Source organism: Aphanomyces astaci, assembly GCF_000520075.1.
Source record: "Aphanomyces astaci strain APO3 unplaced genomic scaffold supercont1.40, whole genome shotgun sequence".
In the NCBI taxonomy this organism is placed as follows: Eukaryota; Oomycota; class Saprolegniomycetes; order Saprolegniales; family Verrucalvaceae; genus Aphanomyces; species Aphanomyces astaci.
The window spans coordinates 225,034-251,582 of NW_009798303.1; the positions used below are offsets into that span (position 1 = coordinate 225,034).

General features: G+C 49.5%; 7 protein-coding genes across 9 annotated transcripts; 2 read left to right on the forward strand and 5 right to left on the reverse strand.

The window, feature by feature from the left end:
* Positions 1 to 788: 788 nt before the first annotated feature.
* Positions 789 to 3,672, forward strand: H257_12365 (serine/threonine protein kinase; the record flags this gene model as incomplete). Its single annotated transcript, XM_009839534.1, has 2 exons — positions 789 to 1,227; positions 1,291 to 3,672. The coding sequence occupies 2 exons, from the start codon at positions 789 to 791 to the stop codon at positions 3,612 to 3,614; spliced, it is 2,763 nt and encodes a 920-aa protein (XP_009837836.1). The 3' UTR covers positions 3,615 to 3,672.
* Positions 3,673 to 4,169: 497 nt separating this feature from the next.
* On the reverse strand, positions 4,170 to 7,776 carry H257_12366 (TKL protein kinase; the record flags this gene model as incomplete). The annotated part of the gene is made up of 4 exons (XM_009839535.1): positions 4,170 to 4,985; positions 5,525 to 6,414; positions 6,457 to 6,933; positions 7,023 to 7,776. The coding sequence occupies 4 exons, from the start codon at positions 7,774 to 7,776 to the stop codon at positions 4,242 to 4,244; spliced, it is 2,865 nt and encodes a 954-aa protein (XP_009837837.1). The 3' UTR covers positions 4,170 to 4,241.
* A 412-nt stretch (positions 7,777 to 8,188) lies between these two features.
* Positions 8,189 to 12,127, reverse strand: H257_12367 (hypothetical protein). Its single transcript, XM_009839536.1, has 12 exons — positions 11,903 to 12,127; positions 11,480 to 11,856; positions 10,679 to 10,857; positions 10,522 to 10,614; positions 10,367 to 10,442; positions 9,846 to 9,943; positions 9,737 to 9,791; positions 9,249 to 9,324; positions 8,979 to 9,139; positions 8,767 to 8,916; positions 8,513 to 8,568; positions 8,189 to 8,461 (listed from the first exon to the last, which is right to left on the reverse strand). Exons 1-12 carry the CDS (start codon positions 12,085 to 12,087, stop codon positions 8,291 to 8,293), a joined length of 1,677 nt encoding a protein of 558 aa, XP_009837838.1. The 5' UTR covers positions 12,088 to 12,127; the 3' UTR covers positions 8,189 to 8,290.
* A 213-nt stretch (positions 12,128 to 12,340) lies between these two features.
* On the forward strand, positions 12,341 to 16,441 carry H257_12368 (hypothetical protein). The gene is made up of 8 exons (XM_009839537.1): positions 12,341 to 12,569; positions 12,611 to 13,051; positions 13,126 to 13,249; positions 13,315 to 13,488; positions 14,119 to 14,488; positions 14,728 to 15,157; positions 15,833 to 15,981; positions 16,043 to 16,441. Exons 1-8 carry the CDS (start codon positions 12,347 to 12,349, stop codon positions 16,352 to 16,354), a joined length of 2,223 nt encoding a protein of 740 aa, XP_009837839.1. The 5' UTR covers positions 12,341 to 12,346; the 3' UTR covers positions 16,355 to 16,441.
* A 164-nt stretch (positions 16,442 to 16,605) lies between these two features.
* On the reverse strand, positions 16,606 to 18,745 carry H257_12369. Of its 2 annotated transcripts, XM_009839538.1 has the most exons (7): positions 18,588 to 18,745; positions 18,311 to 18,516; positions 18,090 to 18,199; positions 17,821 to 18,019; positions 17,668 to 17,758; positions 17,241 to 17,332; positions 16,606 to 17,159 (listed from the first exon to the last, which is right to left on the reverse strand). In XM_009839538.1, the coding sequence occupies exons 1-7, from the start codon at positions 18,679 to 18,681 to the stop codon at positions 16,665 to 16,667; spliced, it is 1,287 nt and encodes a 428-aa protein (XP_009837840.1). In that variant the 5' UTR covers positions 18,682 to 18,745; the 3' UTR covers positions 16,606 to 16,664. The 2 variants fall into 2 exon arrangements, with proteins under 2 accessions (XP_009837840.1, XP_009837841.1); XM_009839539.1 differs by having other exon boundaries at positions 18,311 to 18,745.
* A 598-nt stretch (positions 18,746 to 19,343) lies between these two features.
* Positions 19,344 to 21,347, reverse strand: H257_12370 (hypothetical protein; the record flags this gene model as incomplete). Its single annotated transcript, XM_009839540.1, has 5 exons — positions 21,177 to 21,347; positions 20,855 to 21,122; positions 20,250 to 20,800; positions 19,954 to 20,185; positions 19,344 to 19,894 (listed from the first exon to the last, which is right to left on the reverse strand). The coding sequence occupies exons 1-5, from the start codon at positions 21,291 to 21,293 to the stop codon at positions 19,344 to 19,346; spliced, it is 1,719 nt and encodes a 572-aa protein (XP_009837842.1). The 5' UTR covers positions 21,294 to 21,347.
* A 1,439-nt stretch (positions 21,348 to 22,786) lies between these two features.
* Positions 22,787 to 25,653, reverse strand: H257_12371. 2 transcript variants are annotated; one of them, XM_009839541.1, is made up of 10 exons: positions 25,467 to 25,653; positions 25,059 to 25,420; positions 24,825 to 25,003; positions 24,368 to 24,460; positions 24,030 to 24,251; positions 23,841 to 23,971; positions 23,560 to 23,720; positions 23,356 to 23,505; positions 23,106 to 23,161; positions 22,787 to 23,057 (listed from the first exon to the last, which is right to left on the reverse strand). In XM_009839541.1, the coding sequence occupies exons 1-10, from the start codon at positions 25,628 to 25,630 to the stop codon at positions 22,881 to 22,883; spliced, it is 1,695 nt and encodes a 564-aa protein (XP_009837843.1). In that variant the 5' UTR covers positions 25,631 to 25,653; the 3' UTR covers positions 22,787 to 22,880. The 2 variants fall into 2 exon arrangements, with proteins under 2 accessions (XP_009837843.1, XP_009837844.1); XM_009839542.1 differs by lacking the exons at positions 22,787 to 23,057; positions 23,106 to 23,161 and having other exon boundaries at positions 23,320 to 23,505.
* Positions 25,654 to 26,549: the final 896 nt, after the last annotated feature.

Below are 26,549 nucleotides of genomic sequence, written 5' to 3' on the forward strand. Positions count from 1 at the left end.
AGAAGGATGTCAGAAGCGAATTGAGATGTCGATCAATGTTCTATGAAAAAGTCTTTCGGTGACTGAATCCAACGAGCTATTCCAGTTTTATCAGTTTATTGACAGGGAATAGTACTAATATTCTTAGTACTATTTATTAATATTACTTGAAGTAATAAGCTTCCAACTGTGGTAACGTTATATAATACTCCGTAATTAGCTTATTCTGGATTGGTTCAAAACGACGCTATTGGCTGATTCAATTTTAAGTGGATTTGATTGGCTCATATTGAATTTACAAGTATATTCACACTGTCACCTAACGTTAATCAGAACTCCTGGTGATTGAATATTGATTTGAAAACCACGCGAATTTTGGGAGTTTATAGCAAACTCACAATATTGTTAATGTTAATAAAGCACAATTTTAATATTAAAATTCCAAGTAGTGCTAAATTAACAGTACACAGTACTATTAATAGTATAGTAGTACTCGTAGTACATACTAATGAAATCCAAAGCTCTTCAACACCATCGAATCTGGCAAATTGAAACTTGGTAACGTTTGCGAATCTGAACCAACCAGTCCCTTCTTTTAGCTCTCCCTTCGAAGTCATGATGCCGTTTGCTATTAATAACACTGTATATTGACTGTGAAAAAATGTCAGAATAATCAGCCAATCTCATTAATTACACAATTAGTCGCACCTACCACATAAAAGGACATCGAAATAGCACCGTTACAAATTCAAACTCTCGACTTTCACTGGCTAGTGCGACGGCGCTGAACGACCGTCTCAGCGTCAATCATGCGGGACTTTGCATGCTGCGGTGACCGGTCCATCTACCGCTTCGTGCGCTTCCACATCATGTCGTTGATATGTTCTGCGTGGCAGTACCTGATGCTAGCTGCACTTGCCCTTGGGTTCATCTTGCGCCTGCTCTTTTGGCCCCTTCGCAAGCATCGGGACGGCCATCGGCACCACGCCAAGGCCAGTGTACAGAGCTATTGCTTGAAGTACGCCGTCGTGGACATCAATATTCGCAACTCGTACAACTTGCAAGCGGCTGTGCCTTCCAAGACGCCGTCCGTGGCGGCGTTGGCCGCCCACAAAACGAACGTGGCCCTGTACTTCTTGCTGTGGAAACCAGTGTTGTGCACGTTGTACATCTTGTCCACTCTAGCGTTGGCGTCGGCGGCGGCAGTCCCTGATATTACAGCTGCTGCCATGGCGGGAATAGTCATTGGTTACATCGCATTTTTAATCGTATTGGCGATTGTCCACGATTGGATTACTGGGGTTGTTTTAGTACCGCTTTTTCGGTACGTCCAGATCGAAGACAGCTCCACCGACCTGGGCCTTCCCACCACGTCAACTCCAACCGTCGATCATTCCATGACCAACTACACACGGCTGCCGTCGGCCACAGACGTTGAAGATCGGGAACTGTATTGCATCGCCGTGCCAGCGCCGCCGTTCGTGTCCACCTTCATGAACCAGCATCCCCCACCACTGTCCATGACGTCAGTGTCCAGAGATAGTAGCAACGATAGCGTGACCAAGCAGAAGCCCCCTCGATATTCGCTGCCGCTAGCACAGGAATCCAGTGAGAACGATGATCGAAGCCGTACTACCAACAGCTTTTCCAACTACCCCGTCGCCGGCCCATTCAACGCTTCCAGGCTCGGCAGTCTCCTCGATCCACTGACGATTACACCACAGACACGTTTATCTAGCAGCAGCCGAAGCAGTCCTCAATACTCTTCGCCTCCGAAGTACTCGTCTCTGCCGACAGAGCGAAGCCAAGACAGCGCCACGTCGTCATCCACCCAGTCCGTCCAAATACAAGCCTACGATGCATCTTCGGCAGCCGAGTCGACTTCGATTGTGGATGCACCGGACAAACGAATCAAAGTGACTGTGCCAACCAATATCACCCGTGAATACGACGCGTTCGAGTATGCCGACTATGAAGACATCCAGTCCCCGTCGCCCCACGCTGTTCCTGACGGTGTGTACTGCAGCGCGCCGTCCCCTTCCTCTACACTCCCCCATCAGCAACATGCCACGTCACCCCCCGAACCTGAAAGCACTTGGTTGTCACCTACAAACTATGCCAGCGTGGCGTCCGTATACTCTCCGTCCTCGCCCGCCTATGGGCTGCTCTCCCCCCAAGGTGCCGCAGCTCCCCCCCGTCAGGACAAGCCCCCCAATCGCCCAGAGTTTCACCCCCCCCAAGTGTTCCGAAGTGTGGATGCTAAAGGTCTAAACAAGCAGGACGCCGTGCACTTCGTTGCTTACGCACCGCCCAGTGTCGCCCTCCACTCGACATTTTTGTTTTCAATCTGGGCGTTCTTGGTGCACCAAAGACATGACGTGCACGAACAAGCGACGGCTGGGGACAGTAAAAGTCGACAACTGTCCCGCGAAGTGCTGCTGCCGGTCCGACGTGGGGCGCTGGCGCATGTCCAGTTGCAAGTTCCCGACGGGTTTGTCGTCGAGGGCGACGGGCCCACCCAGGCGTTTACGTGGACGGGGGACGTGACCAGCATTCCGTTCAGCGTCACATGCTTGGCTTGTCCGTCGTCGAGCCAAGTGCTATTCAAAGCCACAATTGTCGTTGGGGCCCACGTGATGGTGGTCAAGTCGTTCGTTTTTGTCCACACGACGACCATCCCCCGTCTAGTGGTCGACGACGACGACAACGGGATCATGCACGAGCTGACGACCGAACTCGAGAGGCTGCCGACAACATTTCAAGAAATCCCGTACGACTTGCTCGATTTCAAACAACTGGTCGGGGAAGGCCACTTTGGCGACGCGTATCGCGCCGTGTACAACGGCCGCGATGTCGTCGTCAAGACCTTCAAAGCCCAAGACTTGACACTCCATGGTGACTCCACTTCGACCGACCAACTCGTCCACGAGTTTCGCCATGAAGCCGCGGTGCTCAATATGTTTGGCCATCATCCCAACATCGTGCCGTTCGTGGGGGCGTCCACCGATCCTTCCCAGCCCCTCGCGCTCGTGACGGCGTACTTGCCGCATGGGAGCCTCGAGAGTCAATGGCTGCGTGGTCCTACTAGTACATCTACTAGTAGTAGCACTAGGACGAGTACATTGAGTGTGCCCCAAAAGCAAGTGATCTTGGCAGATGCAGCGGCGGGGCTACTCAACATCCACGAAGGCGGGTTCGTCCATCGTGACATTGCAGCTCGGAATTGCTTGGTGGATGACGCCATGCGCGTCAAGCTATGCGACTTTGGCATGAGCCGACGGGTCAACGCCGTCGTGGGCGGGTCCCACGTGTCCACGGGCGTCGGGCCGTTGAAATACATGGCGCCGGAATCCCTAGTCCCCCCCCATGCTTTTTCGTACGGGTCCGACGTGTACTCGTACGGGGTGCTGATATGGGAAACGTTTGCCGAGGCGAGTCCATTTGCCGACCTATCGGGACCGCAGGCCGCCGCGTACGTGCTGGAAGGCGGCCGGTTGAATATGTCGACTCGTCGAGAAGACGGGAGTAGTATTATACCAGCCAAGTACCAGAAGATCATGGCTGCATGCTTTGCCGAAGACCCGTCAAAACGGCCGACCATGACGCAATTGCATCGCGCATTCACAACATGGTGACAACACAAGACCCGGAGATTGTTATTATTATTATTTATATATACATACATATTGTCGATTTTATAGTACAAATTTGGGGAGCGGGTGCAATCGAATCGCGCCGACCAAACCGATCCACAATCGATCTGATTGGTTGTTGAATTTCATTGAGAAGGTTTTGATTGGCTAATAATTTTGAGCTCATCTGAGGTAGCCAATCAAATCGATTTAAATTCCAACGAGAAACCACTCGAAAGCACAATATCGTTTTATGAAGTTTATAGCACAAGAGATGGATGGGTCCAATCCCGTTGGTTGCATACGAATGCGGCGACCGTCACGTCGTGGTGCATTTGCCTTACGATGGCCAAGGGGGTATGTACTATTAATAGCCCACTCTTGACTCACGCACTACGTACTGTTATTACTAGTAGATTGAATAGGTTCCTGTAGAAATATTATCTTGTTTGTAATAAATCAAGAAAAGCAAAATATCCGGAGCGTGAAAAGTGTGGTAAACTGTGTATAGTACCTACCTTGATGGTTCTTATATAATTCAAATACCAATAATCAACGCCTTGTATGCCGTGTAAAAATAATATTATCCCGTCCTCAATACTCATACTACTAACTAGTCCTCCTTCAACGCTAGACGACATTCAACCGCCCAAGCGCGTGCACGAGCTCCACCATAGACAACCTCTTGGCCGGATCTTCTGCAAAGCATCCTTCCATGAGATGCTGGTACTTGGGGGGGATAATGGTGTTGCTGCCATCCTTGTTGTTGTAGGCCAACCGGTGGCCTTCCAGCACGAGAGCGGCAGCGTCTTGCGGAGCCAGCGCCCCAAATGGTTTGGCCTCGGTGAGTGTTTCCCACATCAACACACCAAACATATACGCGTCCGACTTGAATGAAAACGCGTGCGGCGGCTGTAGGGACTCTGGAGCCATGTACCGGAGAGGCAAGTGTCCGTGCTGAAAATGCCACCCCCCAATGGAAGCATCGACCCGGCGACACAAGCCAAAGTCGCACACTTTGCCGCGACCAACGGGGTCAATAAGGACGTTCCTGGCTGCGATATCGCGATGCACAAACCCGCCTTCGTGCACATTGAGTAGGCCCGCGGCGGCGTCGTACAAGACGATTTCCTTCTGCGACAAGGAGAGTTTGACGTTCGATGATACCGTAAAAGAATCGGCCACGCTGCCGTATGACAAGTACGATGTGACAAGGGTCAACGGCTTGGAGAGGTCGGTGGACGCCCCCACGAACGGCACGATGTTGGGATGATGGCCAAACATATTGAGCACCGCGGCCTCATGGCGGAATTCGCGGACGATTTGATCCGAGTTGGAACCAAAAGCGTCGGGTCGAAGGGTTTTGACCACTACCTACAAAAAAGATTAACTGTATAAGAAAACACGATACTAGTAAAGAAGAAGAAGCGACTGGAGCTTATATATATATATATATATATATATATATTCGATACGATTGAACGGACTGGAATTTGCAGACCGCCATGACAATGCAACGATGGATCCGCCCATCGTGTAACGTCAAAGGATATCACAAAGCAACGATATATAACCAACGACAATACTAGGCACAACATGATACTGTATGTGGGAAGCGTGGTAATTGCTATTTTGAAGAGTGTAACAATCTAAAGATAGAGCATGGCGAGTACAACAACATGGGGGGAGGGTCATAGGTCATAGATATGCATACACACCTTTATACTATCAAGTTTTCACTGAATAAGATATATGTGTACATGATCAATGCATGACCATATATACTAACTAATATATATACATATATATTTTATGTGGGGATGGCGTACTGAATATGATTTAATATGCTCAATGCATGACCATATATACTAACTAATATATATACATATATATTTGATGTGGGGATGGCGTACCTCTGCACCACGATAAGTTGCCCGGACGGCGTCCCCATAGTGACCTGCCCCGACAACTTGGCCGTCGTGGACGTCGAGGTCGTCAAAGGCAATCTCGTGGAACGATTCTTCGAGACGCTCGAGCTCGCACGACAGCGCTGCCACGTCATCATCTGACTGGGCGTGGGTTGGTTTTCCACTCACAAACAGGTACGCCTTGAGCTTCATGACCTTGGCGCCGACGACGATCGTGGCTTGAATCATCGCTTGGCCGTCGTTGGAAGAACTTGAAGTGCACTGCAATTGGAACTGGACGGTGGTGACGTCGCCCTGCCAATCCATGGCCTTGGTCGGTTCGTCCAGGATGGCAAAACCACGTGGCACCTCAAGTGTCACGTGCGCAAGCGCGCCGCGCCGCACCGGCAACAGCACTTCGCGCGACAATGCCGACGACGACACTGCAAGTTCGCGCACTTCGTCCCGCTGGTGCACCAAAAACGCCCACACGGCAAACTCAAACGTGGACGGCGCGGCCACCACGGGCGGCGCGTACGCTTGAAAGTGCACCGCGTCGTCTCGACTAGTAGTAGTACTACTACTACTACTAGTATTACTACTAGTATCAACCAACTCGGTCGAAAAGATGGACCGAAAGATGCCCGTGTCGGCTCGGTTTGGGGGCGACAGCATGCCATACGTGGCAGCGTCTGACGTAGGGGACAACAATACATGATACTCGGGTGATTCTTCCGCGCCCAGCTGGGCCAACTGTGTCGGTCGCTTTTGTCGACGTGGCGTCATGTCCTGCACAACGTCGTCGTCGTAGCCTTCAAGATCTGAGCGTTCGTTGACACTGGACTTGCCGTCGCCGCTAGCGGTAGTTCGTTGAGCATCTTGCCGAGGCCTCCCTTCTAAAAGTCGTGTGAAAAAACGAGAAGCTAACGAGTCTTTACCGAGCGACGAGGGGAACGTAGCCGCATTTGCATACAAAGAGTCGACATGGCTAGTCGGAGGTTGCGCGCCGTGAACGACTGTCACCCCCATTGGCGACGTACTGACTCCACATTCACCAGACTTAGCCAACGACCCATCGGTCAGTTGACGTAACAAAGCCTCCACGCGCTCGAGTTGGTTGGCTAGCCGCCCTTGGTCATCGTCGTAGCCGGCTATACTTTTCCGCAACGGGGCCACCGTCGAGTCGACCCAGTGGCTAACGCCAGCACCACCCGACGGCACCGTGGTGACGAAGTGCTCGAGGAGTCGCCGGACGAGGAGCAGGGTCTGATGTGTGTGTTGCTTGGCCAGAGTGCGATGATGTACGCGTTTGAGCTCTGCTGCCACCCCCTTGGACGTGACCAGCGACTTGACGGCATCGTCAAATGTCTTCTCCATCACCGCTCCAGGGCGCCTTTTCGCAGCAGACAAGGCGACTACAGATAAAAGGAAGCATGGTGATGAGGGAGAGAGTATATGGCATGATCGGACGACATATTCAAGTACGATGGTGACATCGTCGTACGTTGAGTTGCTCGTTGGGTCCACGAAGAAGACGGGGGCTCGATCAGCGGCGCCCCTTCCTCAAAGTGCAAATTGTAGTTGACAGCGGGAAACAGCAGCATGTTGGCATGCACACACCACTCGAGACACCACGGTATGAGGGCGTTGGCCACGACGATACCCAGGGCAATGTACGCGCAGCCGTCCAGAAGTAGGGTCCAGGGCAGGGGTTGGGACGGCAACGTGTCGGCGACGATGTCCTCGGCTGGGGACGCATTGAAGAAGGCGACCAAGAAGGACACGGCTGTGGTCCAAAACACGGTCGGCACGGCGGCGATACACGTGCCAACCACGCCGCGCCACAGGTAAAAGTACGCGAAATGAGCCCACAGGTCGTCCGCCACCTCGGACTCGTCGCGAGGAACGTGCAGTTCGTCGGCAAGGCGGGGCCTATACCAGCACAGGATGTACGCGTCTGCCTTGTACAGAGCTAGCCATGTCTTGCGGTACGTGGACACCAACGACTTTGACCGGTCGGGGAAGTCTGTGGTGGTCGCGCGAGCGCGTACACGGAGGACAATCGCAGCGAGAAGCACCAAGACGGAGCCGACGACATGCAGCACAAGAAAGAAGCACAAGAGGAGGCTTAGAAGGATGTAGCACGTTAGACGGAACAGAGGGGGCGTCGCAGACGACATGACGGTGGATGATCGAGGCGCCGCCGATGTCGGCCGCGTCATTGTCATCGAGTCAGCCAATTGAAACCCATGCGACATGGTGTCTTATTAAAATTGTATAGTGAACCGCCTATCATTTTTAAGGACTAGGTTCTACAAACATTTGGCGTGCAATTTATTGACAATTAGGTTAATATAATAAGAATATCTCGATTTACAATTACTACTTCGAAGTACGTACGACGACGGTCAAACAAGGGGCGGGCAATTTATTGACACCCTCGACTTCCAGCTCAGCTACTACTAGTACCTAGTAGTATTACTAGTTATTGATTCAATCAACAGCACTGCGGACGAGTTACACACTCAACGTGCAAGTACTGTAACGTTAGGACCAAAGGTTAACCTCATCTAAAGAGCATACGGATCGAATGACCCCCTGATAAGGCCGCCGCCCGAGCTTTAACGGTATAAGTGTCACCGGTGGGAACCCCCCAATCAGTGTGAACTAGCCCGATAAGTATGTGCGGGGGTATACTGATCAAAATTACACTCGAACAAACCACTCTAGAAGCGCCTTCAATGGACTCCATGTCTTTGATGGCTGCATCTATTACTTTCCGCACACATTGGAGAACCCCAAGTGCACGCCCTTGGTAAAATCGTGAATCACCGTTTCGTAGCCTGAAATGCCCATCGCCACCGCTGACGCCGCAATTGTAAACGCCAGCACGTACACCAAGATGGAGCTTCGCTTGTACTTTTTGACGATAATCCCCACGCACTTCAAAAAGAATGTTATTTCTAGATATAGATATTTATAAAATTATCTTACGTTTTGGCCAAAGCACCCGCCCAAAAATCCCATGAGCGAGTACCACAAGATGTAATCTACGCCACGTATTCACCACCACCATCCACAATTGTCAGGCATCGTCCGTCGCCAAATATATATATTATAAATCTAATCGGACTTGATCGCTCCTATATTTTTGGCGGTTTGGTGGATCTATTTACATAAACAGACCCACCAAACCACCAAAAATATAGGAAAATATTTAAAATATATATATTTATACATATATGTACCATATTGCAGTTGGCCTGGAAATTGGCCTGCGACTGCAAACTGCAGAGTCGTGGCTGACGATGTGAACAAAATCATATACGACGCCGAGGCCGACGACACGGCAGGCAGCAGCCCGTACTCCAACATGATTGGGTTTTGAACCATCCCGCCTACTCCCATCAAGAGTCAATATATATATATATATATAATGAGATGCAGTTATTATATATACCGCCAATGCCTAAAAGGCCTGAAGCAACGCCTGCCACGACACAGTAGATGGGAAACACAATCTGAGCAGTCTTCTTGGTCCAGTGGACGTCCCCCACGGCGAAGTCGGCGCCGCTCAGGACACGCAGTTGATTCCGCACGCGCAAGCGTTGGCCCATGAACCTGAGTATTTCAAAAATTAATATATATATATATATATATTAATCACATAGACAGATATTTCGGGTTCGACATATATTATATTGGATAGTCGACGGAGAATGGAACTTACCATGTGATTAATATCAACCCGACCAACGGGACACACGTCAAGAGCCAATACGTAGACGACCCGCACGGAATGCCCACTAGAGCATCCCATCTTGTTAATAATACATACGAAAAGGAAAATATATTAAATAATAATATACAAACATAGGCCATATCTACATGTATAAGTTTGCATTGAACATATACTGTCAAGCTTGGGTAAAGCGATATTGCCAATTCGAACCAAATTTGGAGAATGGGGGGTGACGAATTGAATGAGCTGCTCCATATCAGAGAATCAATCGACCAATCAAAATACTCCAATATAATGAATTGGCCAATCAAACTCCAAGAAGCCACTTCAGAGCTGCAATGAGTCTCACTTATAACATGATACTTGACCTTTGAATACGTTGCTCGTTTCTAAATTACTTTACTGCCGATTCAAATAAAAATCGGCCAGAAACACCAAATTTCACTCGAAACGACAATATTTGAAATCAAACTTACCAACACTGGGGGTCCCATGGCCTCCTCGGAACAGCGATTGCGCAAATATAAGGAGCTACGAAAAATGCGAAGATTATACGAAACAAATGCGAGACAATTGCGTACGTACCCAACATAGCACAAGCGGCAGGACATACGTCCACGGAAACACGTGACTTTCTTCGTCTTCCAGTTGGGTCTTGAGTTGTCGAAAGTATACTGTCTTGTCTACATCATCATGATACAGTACGTACATAATAGTCTGTGAATAAAACCATCGAATAACATGGAATTAAATATATTTTTAAAAAAATATTATATAAGTAAAATATCAATATAGAATTGGATAGTGGGGTCTGCTCAATCAAACGAACAGCCCCAAATTGGCAGACAATATCGATCGACCAATCAAAACACAGAACTAGAATTAAGTGACCAATCAAAATCCCGCTTCAACCATTCTACCATCGAAGTAGTGTATGCCTGAAATTAGTGTGAAGGTTTTTACACATACAATCCAGGTACACACAATCGATCGATGGATTTGGTACATCAGTGTACGTACACAAACATCCCATAGTTAGCTGAGAGAGCATAATATATAAATATAATACAATCGTAAGCTGAGAGTATAATATATAGATATAATACCCATGTTGGCAGGCACGACGACAGGCGCGAGAGTTTCAAAGTCTTGGTAGTCCTGTTGCTGGATCCGAGCTTGCTTCTACATAGTCCGCCACTTATATATATATATATATACATCTTACTTTGACTGTATATATGATATATATATATAGACGTACCGCAATATCCTTCGGGTCGGGGACACGGGAGGTTTGGGTCGGAATCAACTGCACGATTTCACTCTGAGTGGTCGCTTTTTCCAAAGCGTCAATCTACTTGTAGTTTTGAGAGTCAAAGGAGTTCATGACTATCAATTTTGTATAGTTTTGTACACACGTGTTGGACTTTCTGGAGGGTACGCACAGCCATAAACGACAACAAAGCCAGCAGCAGCCCCAGAATGAGCCACGATGGAAATGTAGCATTGCCCATGACACCAAAGATCGTTCCAATCAAAGTCGGAGGTTCCATCATGGCCGACAGCGTGTAGTCGATCAGCGGGCGCCGACTTCGGTCTAATATATCGTTGAGATATCACAAAACGATCCTTTTATCCAAGTAGTACTACTACTAGTATAGTATAGGTACTACTAATGTTTGAACATTTATTTCCACTGATTCCAACAACGACACAGACATATCAACTGATATTTTCCAACAAAGAATATTATCCTTTTCCCAGAAATATGGACTTTTGTGCTGATTCGCCAAATCTATCGATATATATGGATTCTTTGTACTTAATTTTGCATGTAAAGATCGTCGAGTATCACACGAATTTCAGTCACACCCTGAATTCGATGTTAGATAGGTCAAAGCGTGGATTTGATTGGTCGCTTGATTCGTGGCTTGGGTTTTGATTGGTCGAATATATATCGACAGATTGCCGATTGGGTTTTCTGTTCATTCGATTGAAATGAGCACACTCCACAAGTCAATTTCGCATCGACTTGTTAATATATCGAGTCGATTTCAACTGATTTGAGCCACACGATTGGTGACATTTCGACTGAGTCTAGCAACAAAGTACATACGCAGATTCACCTGATTCAAACCACGATACAGATACCTTTCAGCTGATTCCAACAACATATACACGGTACAGTAGTCCAGGAGTCATAGATATATAACTCGTACAAGGGTGCTTTTTCATCACGTTGACCATCAACGTGGCTATGGCGCCGCCAAAGATGGTTGTCTTGGACATGGGAACGGCGTGCTTGGGGCCGAGGCCGAACGCCAAGATGTACATGGGCACCAGCAGTCCGCCGCCGCCGGTGCCTGCCGCCGAGCCAAGGGCTGTGCAGAGGAACGCAAGTAGAGACGCCACTGCGTCGTGAGTAGTGAACGGATCGAACAAGTTCTTCTCCATGCACACCGAGTTGGGCCGGAACGTCGTCGTCGTGCCGTCGACACTTGTCACCGTGGTGGTGCCGTGGTCCACCACACAGCGTTTGGACGTGTCCGACGGGGTCGCGCCGCAGTCCGCGTCGACATCACATAGCGTACATGTCCTAGAGCAGGAAGTTAAAGTCGTCATCTCCGACAAGGACGACGTACGAGCGAACGCAGGCCAGGCCCGGAAGGTACCCACAGTCCGATTGGGAAGCACAGCCAGACCCAAGCATCTCGTCTGGTGCTACAAATCGAATAGAGGAGGATGCTGGCGTCGAGGCCGCGGATGATGACGCCAGAGCGAATGCCACCACCCCAGCGGCGGCAACGTGAAGTCGTAGCAAGCCCATGCCAACGGAGCGGGACGATTCAAATCAAAACATCGTTGAGCTCCAAGCTCAAGTCGCTGTGATTGGCTGAGAAAGGTTGGATAAATTCAAGTGACTTGAAATATTCATATTATAACCTATTTTAGCGTGTTTTGCTTGTAGCCAAAGCCGTCAAGCAGGAAGTTGCCTTGCAATAATACTTTCCAAATTCGGGTCACTTGACGTTTATTACTCACCGGATAACCATCCGCATACAAATCGAGCATACCTACCTATCAACATGCATGTCATGACGATGAACGAGTTGTTCGCGGCCGTGGGTTGTAACAATGCATCGCAGTGTCTGTCCAGAGCCATTCCATCGCGCCACGGCGACTCATCGTACAGGATTGCCTTTGGGGCGTCCACTTCGATTGCCATAGCGTCCTTTGCCTCGTCCGTGCCGGCGGCCATTCCTTCCATCGTCACGCGACTGCATGGCCACCCGGCGCGCATATCTAGCGGTACGTCGACGCGCCACTGGCCACTCTAACGATATCTCTAGTGCACTGGAACAGCCATTATGTACGTAACGGCGTCGAACAAGACATCATCTTGTCTGGCGACGCAGCCGGCAACCTTCGGCTCCACCTGAACTTGAACAACGATGGCCAGTGGATTTCGCACGAGGTTGCGACGTGCACATCGTCCATCTCCGCCGTCAATTCCATCTCGACGCCGACCCAAACGTATCTGCTTGCTGCGACCTCTGTCGGGGAGGTGCTGGTGTACACACTGGACGACAAGTCCCCTCCTTCGATCGCGCACTCATGCCTGTTGCCGCTGGGCCAACGCCATATTGTCGAAACATTGGCTACAACCACCCTGAACGGCTCCGATGATGGCGTTCTCGTGGCCCTTGGTGGCGTGGATTTGCAAGTGCATCTGTACAAGCTCGACCCATCAGCCACCGCCGCCGCCCTGGTGCATGTCACGTCGTTGGCTGGTACGTCCGAGCTTCAAAGTGACATTTGAGCATTGTGATGAAAGAATGACCATCTTGGTATCTCGTCTTTCTAGGGCACAAAGGGTGGATTCGCGGCCTGGACTTTACACGGCACGACACGTCGATTCTTCTAGCGTCGGCCAGCCAAGACCACAAAATTCGGCTCTGGCGTATCGACAGCACATCATCGCATATCATGTATATACTCGCTATACTAGCAATATCTATGTCTATATAACTCGAATCTTGTCGTCTTATATTAGGAGCGTATCGTGTGATGCGATGCTGGTGGGCCATGATGATTGGGTGACAAGTGTGACGTGGGTCGTTCCAGGGCTCATTCTCTTGTCGACTTCGATGGACAATCGAATTATTCTGTGGCACTTGGACAAACACAGTGAGCTCTGGACGCCTCAACTACGTATCGGAGACCTCGGGTATAGTGCATATATATATATATAAATCAAATCTCTTCATAAACCACATGTACCTCGCGTATGTGTTGCATATGTAAAAAAAACATGATAACGATTTTGAAGGCCACGTTTGAATGCCCAAATGTGTCAGTTCGTTTGCTATTGTGATTTCGATAATGTACATGTTTTATATATCTAATTATTATTAAAACTATATTCGGTCGATTGTATACATATTTATATTATAGCTCAACATGACTTGTTTATAGTTTTCAAATCATATTACAATTTTTCGATTGTGTTGCTTTGTGTATACATACGACTGGTACGCATCAAATGGACTGGTGGCTCAATATCTGACCACATTTTTACCCAAAATTTGGACGTTTGTGCTTATTCTTTGCCAAATCTATCGATATATCGATTCTTTGTCCTGTCTTTTGTATGTAAGATGATCGTCCAGACTCACACTACTTTCAGTCACACACTAATTCGAGGTTGCATTAGTAGTCGAAGGGTGGATTTGATTGGATACTTGATGAGTGAGTATTCTGGCTTTTCATTGGTCGTATATCGATCGATTTGGTGATTCTGCTCATTCAATTTCGAATCGACAAAATGTGTAATAAATTGTATGGTGGACTGGTATAGTGGCCTGGGTTTGTTGGCAGGCGCGGCCCCGCTATTGTCACCGGCGTCGTCACTTATGTCAGAGGTGGTGGCGCTAACATTCGGAGGCCAAATCCACCGGTGGGCGATTTCGAGTGGGAGCGACGGGCTCTTGGCGCCGGTGGTCAGTGTCACAGGGCACACGCAGTCCGTGTCGGATGTCGTGTGGTCCGTGGCCGGCGACTACTTTGTCACAGTGTCGCAGGATCAGACGGCGCGGGCTTTTGCCCACGGATCAAATGGCCGGTGGACCGAAATCTCCCGCGTGCAAGTGCACGGGTACGACCTGCACTGCGGCTGCTTTGTCGACGCCTCGCGGTTTGTGAGTGGCGCCGACGAGAAGATCTTGCGCGTACGATACACTAGGATAGATCCCAGTCTTTCATGGTCATATTTGTGGGTGGATGAAGATTCCGAGTCGAACGAGGCTGAGTGTGATATATGTCGTGTATGTTGATGGTTGGGCCGCTGTGGAGGTGGCTTTGGTTGTTCGGATTCAAAGTTGGACGCAGCTGACGTCGTGTTGGAGTATATCTGATTCCAATGAGCTCGTCTGATTCCGCAACACTGTGTGCGATTCTGATTCGGTAGGTGTTTGCCGTACCCGAGGGCATGGCTGCGTTGGTGCGAGGCGAGCTTTCTTCCGCCGGGTTTGGCATGCTTCCGGAGCTAAGTCTGACGACCAAAGCTACCACAGACGCCTCTACTTCTCTAGTGTTCGTGGGGGATCAATTGAATCGGTCCGTGTGGCCTGAGCTGCAAAAGTTGTACGGGCACGGGAACGAGTTGCTCTGCGTGACGAGTAACTCAGCGCGTACCCGGCTCGCGTCGGCTTGCAAGAGTCGAGACAGTCAGTTTGCCGCCATTTGGCTGTGGGCGAGTGCCGAAGAGGACATTGTGCCCCTCCAGCAACTGCCAGGGCACGCGTCGTCAGTGGTGCAGCTCGCATTTTCCCCCGACGATCGCAGTTTGGTGTCTGTGTCCAAGGACAGGCACGTGTGTGTGTATGCGTTGCAACCAGGTACTTCAGCTACCAACACGATCGACAAATACCAAGAGTGCTAAGTACGACATGCTGCAAAGATATATATAAAATTTTATAGCGAATTCACAATATATATATATATATATGTAATGTAATGTATTGTAAGTATCGTGTATGATATATATTGTATTGTGTATATATATTATATTGTATGTATCGTGTATAATACTTCAAGTATATATTGTATTGTATGTATCGTGTATAATATATATATATGTATATATTGAATTCGCTATAAACGTCCACATTTCGCGTGGTTTTCTAATATCTACGTTGCATCACGCTGGAAGTGGATTGGCGGCATATACTTGTATTTTCTGAAAAATAGCATACCATCTAAAGCGGCTTTCGCCGTTGGACTGTATCCACTAGCGTCAATACAGTATATATACTTTCCATGCTTCGATTCAGCCCAGCGATTGATTATTCAATTTGAAAGTTGCCATACCGAATCATCCACGCATACATGTATATATAATATATATATATACATCGTATAGACTAAAAAATACATATAACAATCTTTTATACTGAACGTTGTGTCGGAGTTGAAGATATGGCGTCACATTGTTTGCAAACAAATCCTATCCCGATCATGAATACATATGACGGTTCATGGCGGTGGTGACTGGTGGTTCTGCTGCTGCGTAGATGGGTCGTATACCCTCGCCACCAAGCAAAAAGTGCACAAGCGCATCGTGTGGACCTGCGGATGGGCCCACGACAGCCGCCTCTTTGCCACAGGCTCCCGAGATGATACCTTGTTGCTGTGGGGACACGTCCGTTCCACGTGGCAGCCTGTGAGCCATCCATCCATTGAACGAGGCACTTGAGCGAATGACCATGTTATTGTGTTTTTAGGTGGCTTCGGCTCTCTCGTTTTCGTCGGCGGTGACTGCTGTAGCGTTTGCCAAGCCCGAAATGTCCACCAAGGAAGGTATATATCTCATCGCTGTGGGGCTCGAGTCCGGATGGGTCCACCTCGTGGCGGCGTCGGCAGCTGCCGATGGCAAATGGGAAATGGCCACGACCCAAAGCATCCGAGCGCACGCGGCGACTGTGACGAGGCTGGCGTGGCATCCCACTACGGCAGGATTGATGGTCAGCACGAGCCAGGACACCAGCGTTGTGCTGTTGCAACTTGGACGTGGGGAGGGGGATACAATCGAATGATGATACTCGAGCGACCATCTCTAGTACAGGACTTAAGTAGTAGTAGTAGTTAGTATATACTAATTCAATGGGGAACGTTAGTTGTCGTGGGCTGCAGTACAGTAGTGAGGAGTTGGTTGGTGGTCGCAGAGTACCACCAGGTAGCTAGCATCAGTGAACCCGCCAGCCATCAACTAATACAGCGAGTAATGGTTTATATGTATCGATTTCGGGCTCGAGCGTCATCATTGTGTAGTCAGTCGAAGCACACATAGCGTACGTACGATATACGTTAGTTGTTAATCGTAATACTAGTAGTACTACACTCGTTCTACTGGCCACACCATGTGAACGCAGACGCAGTGCACTGGTCATATGTCCACCCAATATAACAGCCGTGGGTTGGCACGTACAGGCAGTTTGCACACATGCCGCACACGGTGCTGTCCCTTCGATGTGGCGACGGCGTGGGGGCTGGCGTTCGAGTAGTCGCAGTAGTACTAGTACTACTAGTAGTAGCTGTCGTCGTCAATCGGGGGGTCCTCCACCGACGCCCCCCAAACGTCTTGGCGGCTTGGCGCATCCACAGAACAATCTGCTTGGTCGTTTCAAACCCAGTGTTGATATCCATGGAGCCGGCATAAATCATGAGCCCCCCCATGTGCGACGCGTAATTATACTGGGCCCACGACTGGACGACCCACGAGGGGGGCCCAGGGCCGTACGAGCATGCCCCCCCCATGCACATGCCCATGGTGATTTTGTCTCTTGGGACAATCCTCGCCCACGCTTCAAATACATTTTTAGTCGCGCCGGCATAGATTTGCTACAACAGGGTCGAGTTTGTGAACCAAAAAGCAATTTATAAGTGCCCACTGGCTCGAAAGACAAGTCTAGTAGGACGTACGTTCGCCCTTGCTACGTTCGTGTCGACGTTGTATGCCATGACGTTGACCCAATCCACATACTCTTCGACCCCCTTGGCAAAACATCGCGCACCTACCCACATACTGTCAGTGTCTAAATACTATATAAATATATATATTACATATATATATGTTTGTACTGTATATATCCTAGAATGAATTGCAATGGAAATAACATTGCTAGAAAGACGATGCATCGACAGACTAGAAAGGTTGGAGCTGGAGATGGTTGTCAAAGTCTTATATATATATATACACACACCAACACGAATCTACATATATACTGCCGATATGTTGGATATATATATATGTATATATATATATATATCCAACATATCGGCATCTTTGTAATCCAAGGTGCAAATTAACGGCAGATACGGCAGAACGATGTGAGAGTTGGTAACGTACTCTTCCAGCACACAGGGTCAGCCTCTAGCATGTACGCGTCGTACGACAGGAGGTAGTCGTTGCCGTTGGTCTTGAGCGCTGTGTGGAGCGCCTATAATTGTCCATTCTATTAATATATATATATATATATATATATAATAGAATCGTAATTGCCTGCATGTATGATCGAACGCGGTGGTCGTCATAAAGCCCTTCAAAGTAGCTGGTTTCGTCGTCAATATCGACGCCATCGAGGAGATACTGTTGCACGAACGACTTGACGCTGGCGGCAAACGCTTGCGGGTCATGGATCGTGCTCATGCCGACGTTGTTGTTGGCGCCGCCGATCACGCCCATCACGTACATGCAGCGTCTACACACAATGATCATGTTGGTCGATATTATCGCAGCAACATGGCGACCAATTCGAGTAGTCACGTTACTGGCGAAGGGACTGCACGCACGACGCTACGGCGCCTTGGAACGACGGAGTTACGATCCCACCAAATGTTTGGGCAAAGCCAAACACAACATGGGTCACGCCATTGGGCACCTACCGATTTCGATTGAAAATGACGAGCCTAATATTGCTGTTGCACTTTGTCCATAGATAGTAGGTTGGTTTGGCGTTGTATTTTGGAGGTAATTTTTGTTGTTATCGTACTTGCTCGCAACCGCCGACTTCAGACTGCCAGAACAGCACCACGCGATCTTGCGGAAGGATCTCGGGGCACGTGGATGGCCGTTGGGTTGGTGTTGACCACGAAGACACTGTCGGAAGGGCCGCGGTGGACGCATCCTCGTCGTCTGGTTGCATGCCGACAGGACTATCAGTGCACAAAAACACCAGAGCGAAGATGGCAAAGCACCCTGCCATGATCACTTGTGGGTTGGCCGATGATGGATACCGCTACATATATGTACAACGAGGATGAACCGACCAGCGAGGGTGAGCCCCAGTTGGCGATAAGCCGCCAGTGGGTGTGGAGCCGCTCGACCATTGAAAAGCGGCTTGGACTCGGACGAAGGCAGCATGTCGCGAACTGACTGAATGACGGACACACTGCTGGTACACAGTACGTTCTCGCTTCGTGTTGACAGTTAGACAAAGTGGTGTCGCTGGTCATGGAGTTATCCGGATATATCACGTTTAGTAGTACTACCGGTATTCATTGAATTAATCTCAGGTGTTCACCTTGTCTTACACTTGATCTGCCGACATTGCATGCATGGGGTACATCGGGGCTATCACGGCGTGGCGGGACTTTATCAAAGGGAGACCTGAGCTTCTCCAGCGTCGGCGCCGCGACGCCTTAACGAAGGACAAGAGCGAGTGCAGTTAAAGGATTGCCGATTGTTCCGCATTCGCTAACCGCACCACAACGTTTGATTGGCTAGAAGCCTGGTTTTAGCCCAATCAGAAACAAATTGACCATCTAGGCGAAACGGACTGGCTCATGTAAGGACAATCAATGGGCATGGAGCCACACCGTTGGAGTTTTGGTGGTACCCCAATAGCTATAGTTAGGCCGCTGTTGAAGGACTTTTATACAAACCTATAATCCTATAATGGTATGCATGGACTCGGTGCATTGAATTCATAATCCCTCAACATGCCAGTCGGGAGGATTATAGGTTTGTATAAAAGTCCTTCAACAGCGGCCTAACTATAGAGATTGGGGTACCACCAAAACTCCTTACATGAGCCAGTCCGTTTCGCCTAGATGGACACATGTAAACGCGTGCGCAACAAAGGGGGAGGACGTAGTCGTGCAGGACGTGGGGTGGCTCAAGGTGGCGACTGAGGCGCGGTGCTCGCGGGGACACGTCGTGATGGCCAGAGCGGGGTCGTTCGCATGTGTGTCGAGAAGGGATACCAAGCTCAGGCGCACTTGGATGTCGTAAACCTGGGGCCCCTCCCCCCCCCTGGCGCAAAGTACAAACACGTCGGCAGAGAGGAGACTCGTGAGTGGCTTCATGCGATATCGTGGGTTCCGATCAAACAATTTGTAGATGGACCCTCCTCTGCAGTCCTTGCTGCGTTGCTTATATAACGTACGGAGGAGGCGGTGCTTGATATCGCCCGTAGTTTTGTGAACTTGCCACCACGTATCCGAGTATGTCCGGTGGGTCATTCGACGTGGCCCCCCTATTATTGGCCGCGGCGGATACCTGTAACGGATGTACGTACGCGCCAGCGAGTACACGACCGGAATGGACGAAACAAACAACGATATGGCGACGATCGCTACGGGTTATGGGTGTTGTTAGTCATTAGTGTGAAAACTCACGTATGTACGTACGTACATGCAGAGACCTCCATGTCGACGACGGGATTTTTGCCTGGTAAACTAATATGGCGAAGCATGTACACCACCACCATTGCGGGCGTGGCGACAAACACTGCGAGGACGGGACCGCCGTAGATGTACGAGGCTATCGTGAGGACTGTCGGATCCACAGGCGTAAAGATGGCTTCCCACTTGTACCGCTTTGTGAACACGGTCAAGATGCACACAAACAGCGCGCCGCCCCACACCTACAGTACGCCGGGCGAATGAACAAGAAACCGTCACCGAAACCACGACACATAGTCAACGTACAAACCGAACCGTGTACATGCAGCCAAGTATAAGTTGCCACACGTCGGTCACTTGACTGACTTGGATGAATGCAATCGACAGGTACGAAACATTCATCCAAATGTCGAGCAACACTACCACGGCCACGACAAACTCGGACATGATCAACCCCGATGGATCCCCCAGCATGATTTTGTACCGCGTGCAGCTCGATGTACAATCCAGCCCCAGTCGATTCAACGACCTGTGGAGGGCAACAATGTGCCGGTAGTACCTGGACCAGAGCAGCCACACCACGTACAGAGACAAGGCGACGCGATACGCCAGCTTGAACCAGCACATACTGAACGTTTCAAACAACTGCACGGAAAAGAACGCCGTGATGCTCGTCGACGGCAACGTGTCGGCGGACGAGGAAGTCGAGTAAAACCAGAGACACCCGACGGCGATGGGTATGCCCAAGAGGACGGCGAATTGGCATGTGCACCAGCGATTTGAGGCTCGCGCGGAGCTGTTGGCGGCGAGAAAGTCGTACACGAGTGCCCGCCCCCCGACGCCGTAAAACCCCGCCGCTGCCACGTCAATTAGGCGTACATCACAAGTTGGTGTGTTTGCGACCGACGCACCTGGAAACGAAACAAGGGCGTTGACTTGGCGAAGCGGGTGCGAGACGAATTCGTCGGCCGGGGGAATCACTAGGGTGTAACGAACAGCGTACGAGAGCGTGGCCAGATCGAGTTTAAACCACTCAAGGGGGGCCATCGTCATGTTGTTGTACAACCCTTGAAACATGGGCGCGGCGGCGGCGTCCAACGCGTCGTACGGGACGTCTGCAAACGTGTTTTGCAACGGGATACCCCAAGGGTACGGCTCGGCCACGTACGCCATCAGTGGCTATCACAATGTACACACATGATCTGACGGGGAAGAAAACAAGCTGGCGCGTACCGTCGTGGCGAGATTGAGGGCGAACCCAACATTGACCAACACGGACAAGCGGTGGTACGTTGCGAGAAACGAGGCGGGTGTGTCTGGAACTGGTGCACGCACGAAGACTCTGACCATGATGTGCCCCGTTGTCGCGGGGTCGGCATGAGCTATTTTTATCTACACCAGGTTCACCACAAAACTAGACTCAGCCCACCATGCTGACACACGTAACGAACACACCTGCGGAGTAGTTTGAATTCAATTGAAAATTGCAACGGTCATAGTAGCTTCTTAACCTTGTCGCATCGAGTCCACTATGTTAGGGGGGCTGTTGGTAGATAGATGTCACTAACGTTATTGCAACCTCAAACATGCTCATCGATGCGCCATTCTACCGGTAGTCTCAGTCGCCACCGCATCCTCATCATCCGATGACTTTCACGCCACGTAACCACTGCATTTCGCTGCACTTCCGCGCAGCGTTCGCCCTCAACCTCGTCGTCACGATCGTTGACCCTCTCGTTCAGCCGACGAGCTCACATCGCATCCGTTCTAAAACGTGAATGCCTTCATCACATTTCCAGGTCCATGGCTCATAAATTTGCTTAGCTACTGTACTATCGTAGGAAAACTGCTAGGGGTGGCGTTTACAGGGCCGGACAACTTGGGTTTGTGTTTCTTGCAGCCATCGACATCACTCGCGCGCTCGGTCTCGGTGGCCGTCCTTCTCGGCGTTGGCGTCGCCGACGGGCGAGTATGGATTGAATCCCCCTTCAACGCAGCCAAGACTGACACAGCTAACATCGCCACCTCGTTCGCCTCCTTTGTACTTTACAGCGTACTTCGCTTAGCAGTTCTTTGAACTCCCACACTTGTGCTGGTTCAAACTCGCATATCGCCAGACTCTGTCACTGTACATGGTGTGGCCGTTCTCGTCCAAGTACTACCAACACGCGGTGACCCTTCACACGACGATTTTAATCGGTAGGGACTTCGCATTGGGGTTGGACTGCATCTTGCTGGGGGGTCCGTCGGGGTGGTTGATCATGTCCGCGTCGGTCGTTGCCGTTGGGGTTGGTCTCGACAACAGTTGTCATCCAAGGCAGTCAAGTGACCGATGAGGGCATCATTGTACTCGTCTGCATGTACGCTGTTCATATTGTACGTTGAATGTATCGTTCATTCGTTGCGATTTTTGTTGATTCGTCGGGGGTACTGTAGTAGATGTGGGGCGGGATGCACATTGTGCCTTCGTGACGCCATGTCAATCAAAGTTGACGCCCATCACCACGGTCATCTATGGCGATTCCATAATCGACATCTACCCTGCCACCCCCACGATGGGGCGCTGATTCATATGATGCGAAAAGAATATATTTACCTGCTAACAACCCCTCAAAGACAGAGCTAGCTCTCTGCAGGAACTACTACTGTAGTGCACACTATTAATAGTGTACGTGCTCAAGCTCCATTATCCTACTTTGTAGCGATCGTAGTCTGCTTGCTGGTTTATATATAATATAAGCCTACCGGTAATCTGTGTCCCCTGTTCCCAAAGTGGTTTTGGTCACTACTGTGGGTATACCATGGTACAAGGATGCGTAGGTAGGTTGGTTGTTAGTTGCATAGGGCTTTCCATTGACTCCTGTCGCACAAAAGAGATCCTATCGTCGTACTGTGATGTAGGATATATATTCGACTTGGCGAATTAAACTCTTGTTCTTATGGCTCAGCGGCACAGACGCTGGAGAAGCCGAGGTCCCCTCCCTTGATAAAGTCCCTCCACGCCGTCATGGCGCCGACGTACCCCATGCACATCGCCGACAGACCAATTGTAAACGCCAAGATGAACACCAGCACCGACGTCCGGTTGTACTTTTTCAGCAACAGTCCCACGACCTACACGCAATATAATATATATATATATATAGTAAATATTTAACGTACGTTTTGCCCAAACAAACCCCCGCAAAACCCGATGGTCGCAAACCAGAGCACGTAATCTATGACATAGTATAGGTATCGTGAAAAGTGGTTTGACTATGCCATCACTACCAGAGAACATCAAAATGCCAAGTCCAAATGCACATGGGGGTTCTACTGCTACTAGGAGCAGTACTGCAGTGACAAAATCCCCAAATGAATATGTGGGTACTAGTAGTAGTAGTACTAGTACTGCAGTAGTATCAGATCGTACCATATTGCAATTGACCGGGGAACGTGCCAGCAATGGAAAACAGCAAGGTTGTAGCAGAAGACGTGAATAAGATCATAAACGACGCCGACGACGATTGCACCGGGGGTAATATTCCATTCTCAAGCATCACTGGCCCTTTAACCATGCCTCCTATCGTATTATTCGCTATCAGAACCATTTATCAAATATATATATATAGCAAACCTCCAATGCCCAGCAGCCCCGCGGCGATGCCGGCTACAATGCAGTAAGCAGGGAACACGACTTGCGTCTTGAAGCGGGTCCAGTGGACGTCGCCGTCCACAAATTCGACTTGGGATAGTACACGAAGGCGGTTGCGGAGGCGAAGGCGTCGACCCATCATGCTATTATATATATATATACCACGCAACACGAAATCAAGTCAGCAACATATACAAAACACAACAGTGATGCCAAACACATGGATATATCGCACTATTTTTATCATATATATATATTCGTACGTCGTGATCCCAAACAACACGGTGAGCGGCAGAATAGTAAGGAGCCAGTATGACACAGTGCCACACGGTACGCCCACCAAACTCGGCGTCCCATGACCACCCAATATGATCGCTTGCGCAAATACCAAGCACTATAGCCACAGACACAAAAATCAGTTCTTGATTTTAATATATAGGGAGGTCGTGTACCCAGCACACGACAAGGGGCAGCACGTTTTGGATGGGAAACGTGTTGAATTCGTCAGCTTCTAGCGCGGCGCGGGCGTCGGCAAAGAATTGGTCCTTATCTGGAGGGAGAATCAAAGGTGGCAGCGATGCAAAGTCGGCGTCGTCGTCGGCGCGTTGCTGGCGGCGATGGCGGGCTTCTCTGGTTAGAAGCAGCCACTTGCGAGCACACCAGTCCACTTTTATCTACACATATATATATATATGATATCTTGTTTGACCCATATATAGATTATATATATATATACATATATATATACAAAACTCAACGTATGTATCATCAATAGATAGGATGGACAAACCTGGATTTTATCGACATTGATCAAACACGAAGAGGAATCGTCCGCGGAGGGTGGCGAGTCCGAGTGCAGGGCCAGTTGTTCCTTGCCGTATAGCTATCCAACGTTTGTGATAAAAGGGTAAATATGGTTGTCAACATAGGCCCAAATCATCGATATTTTGGCTATTTCGATCAAATCGGCAAAACGTGAAAACTTGTTTGTCTGGATCCAAAATTTGGAAAAATATTGCCAAAAACAACCAAGGACATCAAGGGACATTTTGGTTTTTGTTGAAAGTTGGAAATACCTGAAAATTCGTTCGAAATCAGTATTTGAGCATGACAGTCAAAAATAGGGGATACCACATTTTCGAAAATATTAATTGGACAGAAGAAATTGGGAGGTGGTTCAGACCCACACTACATATAATCTATTTTCAATATATATATATATTTATATATACATATTATAAACGCACTTTTTTGCCTTTTTGCAGCGTCCGGTACGCCGTGTAGCCGAGTAACGTGATGAGGAGGATCAGAATCAGCCACGACGGAAACAAACGATTGAACATGACTCCAAAGATGGACCCGACCAGCGTCGGCGGCTCCATCATGGCCGCCAGCGCGTAATCGATCAGCGGACGCTTGGGTCGAACTAGATGGAGCTGCTTGAATTCTTGACATGCGAAGACATGATGGGAGGGACGTACGGGGATGGGATTTGCGAAAGTTGACGAGAAAGGTGGCGGCGGCGCCACCGAAAATCGTGGCCTTGGATAGCGGGATGGCATGCTTTGGACTGAGCCCCACGACCAGAATGTAGAGGGGTACGAGGAGCCCGCCGCCACCAACGCCACAGCCAGATCCAAGCGCGGCGCTGAGGAACGCCATGAAGGATGCAAACGCGTCCGCGGACGTGAACGGCGAAAACAGGTTCTTCTCGATGCACACGGAGGTCAGCGGGTGGCGGGGAGACGAGGACGCAGCTCGCGACACCTGGACGATGCATCGTTTGGACAGGTCCGACGGAGACGCGCCACAGTCAGTGTCGGTGGTGCAGTGGGCACACGTCCTACGGAGCGACATGAAGTGTGGTCACGAAGGAAGGCGAAGGGTACTGGTTGATGCAAGCCAGGCCGGGAAGAAACCCACAGTCTTGGCGCTGGGTGCACTGCAGACCGACCGCAGCATGATGGATGGTCGACGCGTCTACAGCATTCCACGGCCCGGCGGTACCAAGAAGAACCGCCGCCGCCGTCGCAATCCCCGCTACTCGACGCATTCTTGCACCTGGAAAAGCATCGTCCAATCAAAACTCTACCACTGGCTCAAGGTTGAAGTAACAGCCAATCAGAAATGCGCGCTACGACATTACACCATTATGATTATTCGGGTTTTGCAAGGACACCCACCTATTACACTTTTTTCAGTTAAGTTGGACGAATGCCCGATATATTTGGCCGTGTGCCCGATATATTTGGCGGTGTGCCCGATATAATTGGCCATGTGCCCGTTTAATTTGGCTCACGGATGTCGTGTGCCCGATATAATTAGCCGTGTGCCCAAGTAATTGGCCATCTGCCCGAAGAATTGTGTCGTGTGCCCGATGAAAATGGAAATCACCCAATAAAAAGTCAATTCAATATAGAAATGGTCGTTAAACGACACATGCAGCATCGTTGCTGTGACGTGACATCCCAACGCCCATGTTGCCCATGGCCTCCGCGCGTCCATCGAGGGTGCGTACCTTGAGGTAAATCGAAAAATGAGCTGTCGCGCGCAGAACTCATTTTTCGATTTACCCCAAGGTTTCATCGGGCACATGCCACAATTCATCGGGCAGATGGCCAATTACTTAGGCAAACGGCTAATTATATCGGGCACACCGCCAAATATATCGGGCACACGACATCCGTGAGCCAAATTAAACAGGCACATGGCCAATTATATCGGGCAGACCGCCAAATATATCGGGCACACGGCCAAATATATCGGGCATTCGTCCAACTTAACTGTAAAAAGGTGTATTAATATTAATAGCTACTAGTAGTATTATTAACCCAACTACAGATCGTAAGGCTTAACCTTACCGGTTGTAGTTGGGTTAATGAGCAACAGATCAAGTAAATGGAAATAACCCATGCGACTTCGAATAAAACTCACCACTTGATTAGAGATCGACTAACTGGCGAACTACTACT

Excerpts from the sequence above, each read along its gene's own strand:
- H257_12371 (XM_009839541.1), bottom strand. The coding sequence starts at position 25,630 with ATGCGTCGAGTAGCGGGGATTGCGACGGCGGCGGCGGTTCTTCTTGGT. Across the intron at positions 24,461-24,824 it reads CGCTGCAAAAAGGCAAAAAA|CTATACGGCAAGGAACAACT; the intron begins GTGCGTTTATAA and ends AACGTTGGATAG. Across the intron at positions 24,252-24,367 it reads TCAATGTCGATAAAATCCAG|ATAAAAGTGGACTGGTGTGC; the intron begins GTTTGTCCATCC and ends ATATATGTGTAG.
- H257_12367 (XM_009839536.1), bottom strand. The coding sequence starts at position 12,087 with ATGGGCTTGCTACGACTTCACGTTGCCGCCGCTGGGGTGGTGGCATTC. Across the intron at positions 10,858-11,479 it reads CGTGATGAAAAAGCACCCTT|ACCGAAGTCGGCGCCCGCTG; the intron begins GTACGAGTTATA and ends ACGATATATTAG. Across the intron at positions 9,792-9,845 it reads TGCCGCTTGTGCTATGTTGG|CTCCTTATATTTGCGCAATC; the intron begins GTACGTACGCAA and ends CATTTTTCGTAG.
- H257_12369 (XM_009839538.1), bottom strand. The coding sequence starts at position 18,681 with ATGCTGCCTTCGTCCGAGTCCAAGCCGCTTTTCAATGGTCGAGCGGCT. Across the intron at positions 18,020-18,089 it reads TGCGTGCAGTCCCTTCGCCA|ACGCTGCATGTACGTGATGG; the intron begins GTAACGTGACTA and ends CATTGTGTGTAG. Across the intron at positions 17,160-17,240 it reads CGAACGTAGCAAGGGCGAAC|CAAATCTATGCCGGCGCGAC; the intron begins GTACGTCCTACT and ends ACCCTGTTGTAG.
- H257_12368 (XM_009839537.1), top strand. The coding sequence starts at position 12,347 with ATGCATGTCATGACGATGAACGAGTTGTTCGCGGCCGTGGGTTGTAAC. Across the intron at positions 14,489-14,727 it reads CCGACGAGAAGATCTTGCGC|GTGTTTGCCGTACCCGAGGG; the intron begins GTACGATACACT and ends CTGATTCGGTAG. Across the intron at positions 15,982-16,042 it reads TCCGTTCCACGTGGCAGCCT|GTGGCTTCGGCTCTCTCGTT; the intron begins GTGAGCCATCCA and ends TTGTGTTTTTAG.